This window comes from Myotis davidii, unplaced genomic scaffold, assembly GCF_000327345.1.
Source record: "Myotis davidii unplaced genomic scaffold, ASM32734v1 scaffold173, whole genome shotgun sequence".
Lineage (NCBI taxonomy): Eukaryota > Metazoa > Chordata > Mammalia > Chiroptera > Vespertilionidae > Myotis > Myotis davidii.
This window is the reverse complement of record NW_006286303.1, coordinates 808,795-821,340: the sequence shown is the minus strand read 5'-3', so window position 1 is coordinate 821,340 and position 12,546 is coordinate 808,795. Positions and strand designations below refer to the sequence as shown.

At 39.4% G+C, this 12,546-nt stretch overlaps 1 protein-coding gene across 4 annotated transcripts in view; it reads left to right on the top strand.

The window, feature by feature from the left end:
- CEP135 (centrosomal protein 135kDa) overlaps positions 1-12,546 on the top strand; it is a 70,029-nt gene that overhangs the window by 34,621 nt on the left and 22,862 nt on the right. For all 4 annotated transcript variants that reach the window (XM_015560089.1, XM_006757795.2, XM_015560090.1 and 1 more), the window contains 2 exons: positions 878-955; positions 6,259-6,410. In XM_015560089.1, coding sequence (XP_015415575.1) covers positions 878-955; positions 6,259-6,410 — 230 coding nt within the window. The remainder of the gene's footprint in view (positions 1-877; positions 956-6,258; positions 6,411-12,546) is intronic.

The window sequence follows — 12,546 nt, the reverse complement described above, 5'->3', positions numbered from 1 at the left end:
CTGACCACACCCACCTTTTAGATTACAGGTGTAGGAGTTGAGGTTTCAAATAACCATATACTTAATAAGTAGATGATGTAAAGCACCACTGATTGAAGGAACATAAAACATCCTATATCATGAAGAGCTAATATGCTAATTAGACCAAGCAGACAGGATGACCTTTCCTGATGAAGCTGGGACTGTGAGGGCTGGCTGAGGCTGCGAGGGGCTGCAAGAGGCAGCCGGGGCTGTAAGAGCTGAGCCCCTGCACAAATTTTTGTGCACCAGGCCTTTAGTCCTATATAATAAAAGCCTAATATGCTAAGTGTCTGGTCATCTGGCCGGCCATTCAACCAATCAAAGCGTAATATGCTAATGATATGCTAAGAATGCTCAACCGCTCACTGACCACCAGGGGGGCAGACACTTCAACCAGTGGGTTAGCTTGCTGCTGGGCGATCGGGACTGAGCATGATGGGCTAGACACGCTCTGGTGGCTTGCATAGTCCTGCAGTATTCTGTTTCCTTTCTCTCTCTGATCTCATTTTTATTTCCCTTACACTCTGTTCTCAGGACATACTCCTGAATATACTTAATCTGCTAGCTTTTTTCCCTTTATGGTTATGCTAACGAATCAATCTATATAAATTTTTAGAAATGAATTTATACCAATCTGTGTCTTCTGTTACAATCACACATGGAGGTAGAGTGTTGCATTTTTTTCAACCAAAAGCGTCGTGGTTTTTTTTCATGTTTAATAATTTTCTTTCTAAAACATTTTGTTATTTAAAAAAAAATACAGGTAGAATAGTACTAGAGACTTGCATTGTTTACTTTCATAATTTTGTTGTATTATCTAATGTGCATAAATATCTTTTATAAAATTCTCTTTCAGAGTTTCCAGGAAATGAGTCTTTTTGGAAAATCAGAATTAGAGAAAACTATTGAACATTTAACATACGTTAATCACCAGGTAATTTATCAAATTGGATTTGGGGTATATTATGTTGTATGAATGACTATGTTAACTATAGTTTTAATAATACTGTATATTTTTGATATTACAAAATAGTTTGATGCTAGAGCAGCTGTATAAAAATGATAGACTCTGTACTACGAAGACTGCCTACTTGCGTCCAAATCCCTCTCTATCACCTATTACCTGCAGGCAGTACTTAGACTTTCCATCCCTCAATTTTTTTATTTGTAAAATTGGAATAGTGCTAGTACTTAATCTGTGGAGAGTAAATGAGTTAATACATATTAAGAATTTAAAAGAGTCACTGGCATATTGTAAGTACGCAGTAGTGTTAGTTAGGCTTATTGTTTTGCCCTTGTTGAAAATTTAATATAAGGATGTAGAGTACACAGTAAAATTCATGTGCATTCCTTATTGCTCTCTTTAGAAATAGGATTTTGAACAAACTGGTATGCATTCTGACGGTCTTTTTTGTCTCTGTGTTTCATTTTGTCATTGTTTTTATTTGTTTACTAATTCTTTGATTGATTTCTTTCTCCTTTGGGTTAGTTGTTTTTTTTCTCTCCTCCTCGTGGTTTGTAGTTTCCTGCTTCTGTGCATGCTCAGTACCTTTAAATTGGATGTCAGACATTGTGAATTTTACCTTCTTGGTTGCTGGATTACTATAAATATTCTGGAGGTTTGTTCTGAGATACAATTAAGTCAGATAGAGGTAGCTTAATGCTTTTCACTTTTGCATTTAAGCTTCATTGGGTGGGACCAGAGTACATTTAGTATTGAACTAATTGTGTTTCATTACTGAGACAAAACCTTTTTGAGTACACTTCCTGTTACCCCATGAATTATGTTGTTTTCAAATGAGTGCTATGAACAGGAACTATTCCAGGCCCTGCATGAGTCCTGAGTATTGTTGCTTCTAATTCTTTGATGGTTCTTCCCCTGACCTTGAGTAGCATCCTCTATACTGAGCTCTGCTCAGCTGAAGACTCAAGGGCCACCCTTGGCAGAACTCCAGAGCTCTCACTCTGTGCAGCTCTCCTCCAGTATCTGCCCTGCAAACTCTAATCGTCTTGTCCTCCCTTGACTCTCAGTCCTGTCTTTTGAACTTAGGGGAACCACTAGACTCCACCTGGGTTCCTTTTCCTGTGCCACCGTTTGGAAATTCTTCAGGCAACAAGCTGGAGCAATCAGAGGGCTCATTTCATTTGTTTCTTGTCTCTCGGTCACTGTCAATCGTTGCCTGATGCTCAGTGTCTTGAAAACCATTGTTTTATATATTTTGTCTTTTTTTTTTTTAATTATTCAGATAGAAGGGTTCCTGTGACTCCAGCTTGTGTAGAAACTGAAAGTGAGAGTTAATGAACTGGAAAATATAAGTACTAGAAGTCACTGGAAAGAGACTAAGAGAAAATATAAAATAAGTTAAAGTCTTAAGAGAATGAAGTAAGAAGGTATATGTTTAGTCAGAATTCTAGAAGAATATAATAGAATGTAGGAGAGGCAGTAGTTGAAAAGATAATGGCTGATAATTTTCTAGGAATTATAAAACATAGGCATCCTCGGATTCAGAATGTGCAATGAATTCCAGTGGCATGATAAATAATACAATATACTTGTGTATAGATTTCCAGGCTCTTTATAGAAAACATTATGCAACCTTATTGAAAGACATTAAAGAAGACAAACAAGTGGAGATATATATCAGATTTATACAAAAAGGTGACAGATATTCATGTTTATAAAAAGAATGTACATTCTCCCCAAATTGATTTGTAAAGTTAATGTAGATCTGTCTGAAATCTCAAGAAGGTGGTGTGTGTGTGAACACTGACAGTAGATTTTAAAATTTGCATGGGAACAAAGAACCATGAATCACAAATTATTTTAAAGAAAAACATGATGTAGAAATTGTTCTGTTAGGTATGAAGGCTTCAGAGCTGGTAAATTTCCTCTATTTTATTTTTTAACCCCTTCTATTGATTTTTTAAAATATATATATTTTCTCACTTTCTTTATTTCCAAGAGAACATTTTAGAAAGAGGTGGGAGATATCTGGGTGTGAGAGTCCCAGTATATAGACTTTCAGCCAGTCTCCTTGTTAATTCTTCTCCTGACCCCAACCTAATGCTTGGTGCTTCAGCGAGCTGAGCTTCTTCTGGATACATCATCAGGCTGCATATTGGTATTTCCTGTTGTGGTCCCTTTAGATTAATGGTGCTCCTAAGAGGCAAATATCTGGGGAATTTTGGGTCGTCATAATTAGGGGAACAGGTGCTTCTTATATCTAGTAGGTATTGGCCAGGGAGGCTACTAAGCATCCTACAATACAGAGGACACCCTTCCCACCCCCCACAACAAAGAATTATCTGGCCCCTAAAGTCAGTAGTTTTTAGATTCAGAAACTGCTTTAGATTGTATCTTTCATTTTGAGTCATTCAATTTACTCTTGTCTTCCACAAGTTGTTGAAGTCACTTACTAGAGGCCTGGTGCATGAAAATTCGTGCACTTGGGAGGGTACCTCAACCCAGCCAGCTGGTGTCCTATCATGTCTGGGACCCCATCGGGGGATGTCCACCTGCTGGCTTAGGCCTGCTCCATGAGGAAGCGGGCCCAAGCTGGCAGTCAGCCATCCCTCTGGCAGCCTGGGAACCCTTGAGTGATGTCCACCTGCCACAGTCGGACATCCTTAGCACTGCCGAGAAGGTGGGAGAGGCTTCCTCAACCCCGCTGTGCACACAGCCTTCAGCCCGGCTTGTGGCTGAGCAGAGCACCCCCTGTGGAAGTGCACTGACCACCAGGGGGCAGCTCCTGTGTTGAGCGCCTGCCCCCTGGTGGTCAGTGTGCATCATAGCGACCTGTCGTTCCTGGTAGTTCGCCGTTAGCGCCCATTTGCATAACGCCCTTTTATTATAAATGATGATATGATGAGCATATAGTATAGCTTTCTTGTTCTTTTATTGCCATTTTAGCACTGTTTCCAGCGGGAGGAGAGATAAAATGTGATTAGTTTACAGTTTTAACTGGAAGACATTTATTACTAATATTTCTTGGTTTTGAAATTTATATGTAGATTATTCTATTTTGTATTTATTTTTGTACAGTATATAAAATGAAATAGAAATCTACCTATTTTTTCCTCCAATGAGTGGCTGTTCCAACTCTATTTTTAAAGTTTTTATTATTTTCTCTCTTCCTTAATTTACATCTGTGTACATATATTTTGTCAATTTCTATGTGAAATCCACACTGTTTTACAGTAGCTTTCTAATTTATTTTGACATCTCATAAGGCGAGTCGACTTGCATTCTTCCCCAACCCCAATTTTTCCTGGTTTGTTTTTTTAATGTCTGAACTTATTTATCTGTTCCTCATAGAAAAATCTCACTGTTGAATAAACTCAGACTTGGAGGTAGAAGTTCTCAGAGAGGACAGCCTATGTCTCTTGACAGTCTGCTCTGGCATTTTTCTTTGGCCTCCTTCATTCTCTTAGCCTAAAGTTTAGCATATTCTGTGGTGTCTTCCTTATTTTTCTTAGTACAGTATGCTGCTTCTTCAGAGCAGTATGCCAACTTGTTGCAGTACACGTGGAATAAAAGGACACTGAATCTTGGGTATTGTGGCCCTAGGTTTCGTACCTTCTTTATTTAGGGGTTTTCTCACAACATATTGACGGACATCTTCTTTAGAGGGATTGAAAAGTTTGTGGATTCTGCTAGCTCTTTTGGACCCCAGTTAACAAGGCACAGTACTATCAGTGAGACCGGGAATGTCTCCCTCCACCCCCCTTTTTCTTTTAATCCTCACCTGAGGATATTTTTCCACTGATTTTTAGGGAAAGTGGAAGAGAGAGGGAAAAACAGAGAAACATCAATGTGAGAGAAACACATTGATTGGTTGCCTCCTGCACGAACCCCAACCAAGGTCCAGGCTGGGGAGGAGCCTGCAACCAAGGTACGTGCCCTTGACCAGAATCAAACCTGGGACCCCTAGGTCCGCAGGCTGACGCTTTATCCACTGAGACATACTGGCTAGGGCATCTCCCCTTTTATAACAATGACCAAGTTGAGAATACTGAAATTGGCATCCACAATGCAACCTGAACAGAATTGCACTTCCTCCAGTCCTCCTTGGTCTATAACAGGAATCCCCTCTTAGTAGCAGATGTACTTGGCCATGGATCAAGACATACTGGTTGCCGAAACCGGTTTGGCTCAGTGGATAGAGCGTCAGCCTGCGGACTGAGAGGTCCCGGGTTCGATTCCGGTCAAGGGCATGTACCTGGGTTGCGGGCACATCCCCGGTGGTGGATGTGCAGGAGGCAGCTGATCGATGTTTCTCTCTCATCGATGTTTCTAACTCTATCTCTCTCCCTTCCTCTCTGTGAAAAATGAATAAAATATATTAAAAAAAAAAAAAAGACATACTGGTTAATGGGGAAACCTTGTTTGTCATAGCCACCACAGATTGGAACCACATAACCCTTCCATCTTCACCCAGAGCATCAGCAGCAACTTCTATGGCCCTTCTCATAAAAGGCACGAAGTTTGTGTTCATCATCTACTTCAATGGGTTTCTGGCAGCCAGTGGCTGAGAAAGAGATGTTCAGCTTCATTCTGAAGTAGCCGACTGCCTTCAAGGCGCCATGAGAAAGAGCTGTTTTTTCTTAAATTCCTTTTTTCCTAAATGAATTTTAGAATGAAATTTAAGCCACTTACCCCCTTATTTTAAAAACAGTTCTGTTAGGATTCTTGTTAAAATTTCATTGAATTTATAGTTATTTCAGGAAATTGTATTACATTTCCAGTATTATATTTCCATTCAGAAACATGTATGTTTTTACATTAAATCAGGTTATGTTTTATGCCCTGCAGGAAAATTTTTCAGTTTTTTCATATGTCTTGCCCATTTGTGTTTGGGTTACAGTATTTTCTGATATGATTTTTCTTCAAATCAGGCCTACCCACGTGCTGGTTTGGTTTTGTTCTTAGAAATTTCTTAAAATTTTTGCTTTTCTAATTGTTTCCCTTTCTCTTTTTATTGTTTTCGTGAATATTTCATTTTCTTCCTTTCTTGCTTTTTTTTGGTATACATTTTTTCATTTCAATAATACTGAAAAGGAGAGATAAATGTATATGCCTATTCTTACAGGTACAATCTAAAGTGTACTCATGATTTTTAAAGAACTTTTAAATAAATCTATTTTCCCTTAGTTTTCTTCCAGAAATGTTATTAAAATATGCTTAAGGAAAATAAAATTAAGACATGTATGTATTAACTTTTAAAATTTAAATTATAGCTTGAAAATGAAAACTGTGAATTAAAGTCTAAAATGTTAATAATGAAAGAATCAATGGAATCATTAGAGAACAAAGCAAAATTCCAAGCTCAAAAACTTAGCCATGTGGCTGGTGACTCATCTCTTCATAAAACAGAGATGAATTCACTTAGGTAAGTTTGTTGAATGCTTTGTTATTTCACCTCTGGGAACAAGTTGGTGGCTGTGTGAGGTTTGTTGTGGTGGCATTTTTGGACTAGGCCTTTGAGCAGTAGTACCCAAAGTTGGCCTTGCAGCAGAATCACCTGCGGAACTTTTAAAAAGTCTGGAGGTTCTTATTCACCGAGTAAATCTGAGTAGATTTTGAGTATCTGTATTTTTAAAGACTTTCTTAGATTGATATGATTGCAGGCAATTTTTGTACCTACATGTTTCAAAAATTCCCCTAACAGATACTTAAAATCATTTGCACTCTATAGGATTGCTGAAAATTACAGAATTTTTTTGCTAACTATGTCACCGTCCTTATCTTTCCTCTTTCAAAGAAATATAAAATCAGAATATTTATATACAGAGTTTAAAATGGTGATATGTCTGAAAAATGGTAAGGTCAGTATGAAAAAATAGGCTGAATCTGTAGGTTGGATTCAGGTTATGAAGTTGGTATGATAACCAAGTGTGTCTGGATTTTATCTTATAAACATAGAGAACAAAGAGAAATTTTTAATCCAGGGGGTGACATGAGTAGCATGCCTTTTAAAAAAATGAATTCTGGCAGAAATAGGAAAGATTGAGTTTGGAGCCTTAAGAAACTGATGGCAAATGAGAGAGCATGTGTTTGAACTGAAATAGTGGCAGTGAACTTAGAGAACACAGGCCAGGTTTAGGAAACATTTCTTACATAAAATCAAAAGGTTTGGATGACTTGTATGGAAGTGAGAAAAGATACAGTAATGCAGAATATTTACCTTAGGATATTGGGTTGGTTAGCCATTGGTCCATTTAGAATGCAGATGGCTGAAGGAAATAAACAGTCAATGAAGATAGGCTTTCTCTGGACTGGGATTTGCAATAAGTTAAAAGATACCAAGTCAGAAGAAGGGCATCACCCTCAAGTATCAGAAGAAATAATTTCTCTAAATACATTTGTAATAAGAAGCAGGAAAGGATTTTCAGATATCAACATGACATTGCATCTATGAAAGTAAATCAGTCATGAAGTAGTAACAACTTGAGATCCAACAGGATTGTAGTAATGACAATTAGAGAAAAAAGATTGATAAAATAAAAACTGAAAGTGTTAGTGAACAGAATGGAAATACCAGAAAACTGAGTTGGTGGAGTAGAAAACAAACTCAAGAAATTCACCTAGAATTCAGAACTCAGAAGGATAAAAAGAAATGATGAGCAAAAAAGACATGGATCTAATATACAAACACTGAGAATTGCAAAAATTTATAGTAAAATAAATAGCAGAATTTGAAAATCAAAGGGATAATTAGGAAAAGGCCTGAGATTATATTCCTAAGGAATTCCTGATTATCAAACAAAACTTAATGAAATAAGAACAAGAGCTGGATGTGTCCATTTAATTAAGGAAATCACAGGGGATCTTAAATTTTTGCTCTTTGCTATTTGACTACAAGTCTTGATAAGTTAGACATTAGGTAAAGAACTAAAATAGAAGCTGCTTTTTTCATATCCCCACCCACCCTGCTTTTTGCAAGCTCTGCATACATCCTAAGAAGGAGAGCTACTTGAATGGACCACCCCCCACTTCTTCTGGTTCATGTCTGTATTCAGATCCAAAGTACAAGTACCATGGTGTATTTTTGTCACGCAGAACTACTAGGCTACCCTTCCCCCTTTTTGTCCAGCAGTTGACTGGATCTGGCATTTACTCCATTTTGCTTTGTGCTTCAGACTATGGCCACAATCTCCTTTTCTTTCCTCACAGGAGGCCCTTCACAGTCTTAGGCACTTAGTGTAGAGCTTTCAGTGCCTTCTCTTGGTTACCGTGGCCTACAGCACCTTTGGTGTTTTCTTTGATATACTAATCCCCTTTTCTCTGGTGAGCTCAATCTGCTACTTTCCTCACCCACGGGTGATTCCGTAACTTCTTTTTGCTCTGACAGAAAATCTGACTTATCTTGCTTCTGAGGAAAGTATGTCAACCCCATTCTCCATATCAGTAAACATTGATAGAACCATGAGTTCAAGCTGAATTCAATACAAACCAAATCCAAAGCTGAACTCAATACAAACCGTAATACCAAGCGCTCTATGGAAGCAAAGCCACACTAGTCAAACCTCATGCCACTTTTAATTGGTTAAGAGAGATCTTGCTACCCCTTTAACCACATCAAGTTCTCTTGACATGAAGACATTTAAGAAGCTGATGCTTAGATAGAGGAATCACAGGTTCCTTTCCATCCATTGGTGGACCCATCTTTTCTTTTCAATCCTGAGTCAGGCATTTCTCACCAAGTTTCAGTGCCACCAGTTGGTTTTCACCAAACAGGACTATATCAAGCATAGTTTTTAATTGTCCAAGTAGAGGATCTTTGGTTTGGTTTGGTTTCTTGGTACAGCACCAGAGGACATAATACAAAATCCCATTTTATAACCAAATGACTGTGTTCTCCCTTGAATGTTAGCAGGTGCTGGCAAGTTATGGCCTGCTACCAATTTTTGTTAAAACCCAAGCGCCAGGAATGGTTTTTACATGTTTAAATGATTGAAAAAGATCTCAATACAAGATTAATATTTTGTGACCTAAAAATTATATGAAGTTCAAATTTCAGTGCCCATAAGTTGTATTGAACCACAATCACATTCCTTCATTTATATGTTATCTATCACTGTTTTTGTGCTACAAAGGTAGGATTGAGTACATGCAACAGAGACTACCTGGCCCACATTGTTTAAAATACTTTGTCCTTTTACAAAAAAAGTTTACTAACCTCAGTTCCAGAGGATGGCTAGCATCCCCTGAGGGGCTAAGACCATCTTTCCTGGGTAGAGCAAAATTGCTTTATAGCAAAAATGTTAAGTGGTGGGCCATAACCATATACTGTTAGAGACATCTAAAATAAAACAGATTGGATGTGGAGAGAGCAGAGTGCCTGAAGAATGACTCCTCTGTGATTAACGCATCCAACAGCAACTTGGGCTTACTCCTCACAGGTGGCAGAGTACTATGACCTTCCTGTGACATTATGCCCTATACATGAAAAAAATAAAATTTAATAAAGCAGGGAAACCATACCAGTATCTGATTCCTCTAATAGGCTGTTAAAATTCCAGCCTACCCTTAGATGGGACTTCAATTCCATATTAGAAGTTGAGCACTTTTTATGAATAAAGGACCCTTTAAGATGCTGTTCATTATGAAGGGAAGTAATTACTTTGCCCTCTAAAATGAAAGCATGAATACCTTCATGTTATCCTCCTATATAATAAAAGGCTAATATTCAAGTCAACTGAACGGTGGAACGACTGGTCGCTATGATGTGCACTGACCACCAGGGGACAGACGCTCAATGCAGCAGCTGCCCCCTTGTGGTCAATGTGCTCTCACAGAGGGAGCACTGCTCAGCCAGAAGCCTGGCTCATGGCTGGCGAGCACAGCAGCAGTGGCAGGAGCCTCTCCTGCCTCCGTGGCAGGTGGACATCCCCCAAGGGCTTCTGGACTGTGAGAGGGTGCATGACAAGCTAAGGGACCCCCCCCCCCAAGGGCCCGAATTTTATGCACCGGGCCTCTAGTGTAATCCTATATAATAAAAGGCTAATATGCAAATCGACTGAATGGTGGAACGACCGGTCGCTATGATGTGCACTGACCACCAGAGGGCAGACACTCAAAGTAGGAGCTGCCCCCAGCCCGCAGGCCCCTGCAGAGAGAGGCGACTGGTGGTGGATGGCAGGGCCAGTGGGTGGGCGGTGCCAGGCCAGCCAAGGCGGGTACCAGTGGAGGCCCTCTCGATTGCCCCACCAGTTGCCCCACACATTGGCCCTGATCGCCAGCCAGGCCTTGGGACCCTACCTGTGCATGCATTTCATGCACCGGGCCGCTAGTATAATATAACTGAGGAAGTTGAGGCTCAGAGCGATGGGCCTATACAGCCACATGGGTAGTAGAGAGCTAGAACTTTGATTCTAAGTGAAGTTTTATTGATTTACTTTCTGGTGGGAAGTCATCACTTCCCTTTGCTGTATTTAGAGCACTTTCAAAGCTAAGAAGTTGATTGTTTTACTAATAATTTAGTTCTCAAAATTTCCTTTCCAGACACCATGATGAACAAATAATATGATAGTCATTCAGCTATTCTTCACAATGAACTTTATACTATACCTCAGTTCTTTCATTAAGAAGACCTTTTTAAATTTTTATTCATTTTTTTAATCCTCACCTGAGGATATTTTTCCATTGATTTTTAGAGAGATTGGAAGAGAGAGGGAAAGACAGGGAGAAATATTGATGTGAGAGAAACACATTGATTCGTTGCCTCCTGCATGCACCCCAGCCAGGGCCTGGGCCAGGGAGGAGCCTGCAACTGAGGTACGTGCCCTTTACTGGAATCGAATCCTTCAGTCCACAGACTGACGCTCTAGCCACTTCAGCTGGGCGTGAAGACTTTTATCTTAGCAGCAATACTTCTTTTAGAAAAGTTACGTCCAAGATCTGGTATAGAATTTCTGTTGTGCCCTTCCCTGTCTACACTAGAATATGAAAGACAAAGCAATATTTAGGACTCACCAAGGACTTTCTGTATAACCAATCAAGATGTTACTTTATTAACATGACTTTCATTAGGAATTAACTCTGCTAATAAACGAAGATGTAAAGAGGTCTTTACATTTCTACTTAGAATTTAAAGCACAGCCAACTACTTGGGATTCTGTGGGCCATTCTGTTATTAAAAGGACTCTATAGCTTATCGGTAGACATTTTCCCTTCCACGTATAGGATGTTGGTCTCCCTGTATTCTTATAGAAGGCAGTGTTGATGTAGTAGAAAAACCACTGATGTCAAGTTAGACTAGCCTGGATTTACATCTTGTCACTTTGGACAAGTTATTATTTCTTTCTATAAAATGGGGACAATAGCTTTAATTTTGGAACTGTTCTAGGAATAAGTGAGCTAATATATAAAAGTATTAATACAATGAATACGTCCTGTGGTTATATCCCTCAGAGCAATAGCTATAGCTTTTTAAGAACAGATTGAATATAGTGCAGTCATCTGGATGCAGATAATTTTATGAAATAAAATTTCTTGACCATAGAATCTTTCTTACTGGGTTCTGTTTGGTTGTACAGTTCTAAAGAAGTCATCCTTAACTTGACTTTTGTCCTTCCTCTGGGTCATCATTCACTTGCCATTAGAAGAATGTGTCATGTCTTTCGTCTTTCAGAACACTTCAGTATGGCCAGTAAAACTTCATTTTCAAGGAGCTGTTCTATCTTACTAGTGGTTTCAGAATCCAGACCTCCTCCCCATTAGGCAATTGTAAGCTAAGCTACGCTTGGTATCTTCTTCCCTGTCATATCCTCAGGCAAACCCTAAAAGGAACCTGTGGGAATTCCCAATAAATAGCCTGAGGTGGGAGTTTTGTCTTTCCAGCATGTCAGGGTTAAAGAACTGGTAGGCCAGGGCTAAAAGCATTCCAAAGTCTCTATCACATGACAGCAAGTTCTTGTTACTTCTGACAAATAATCTTACTAAATCAGGACGAGATTACTCTGAAATTGTCTTTACTTCCTCTGTACATCCTTTATTTTGCTCCCTGAAACCAATCTTTAATCTTAAATCTTTATTGCACTACAATAAATGCCTACTTTCAAGTTTACTATGACCTCCAATTGATTACCTGCCAAAAAAAGTCAGAAAAGGAAGCAAAATTAAAAGCTCACTGAACTGGATGGTCAGGACTCACATGGGTAATCCTTTGAAGTGCCAGGCCATTCTGTAAAAACAGTACTTTCTTTTTGCCTCCACTATTGGAAATAGACTTTAAGAGGAGGAGGGTTGATATTAGGAAACTGAGCAGAGTTAAAACTACCGTGAAACCTCTAGAAAAGAGTACACAGTTAACTTGATTTTTATACTATACTAGAGGCTTGGTGCACAAAAATTTGTGCACTCGGGGAGGGAGAGGCATCCCTCAGCCCGGCCTGTGCCCTCTCGCAGTCTGGGACCCCTCAGGAGATGACCACCTGCTAGCTTAGGCCCGCTCCCCAGGGGATTGGGCCTAAGATGGCAATCAGACATTCCTCTGGCAGCCCGGCAGCCCTCGGGGGATGTCC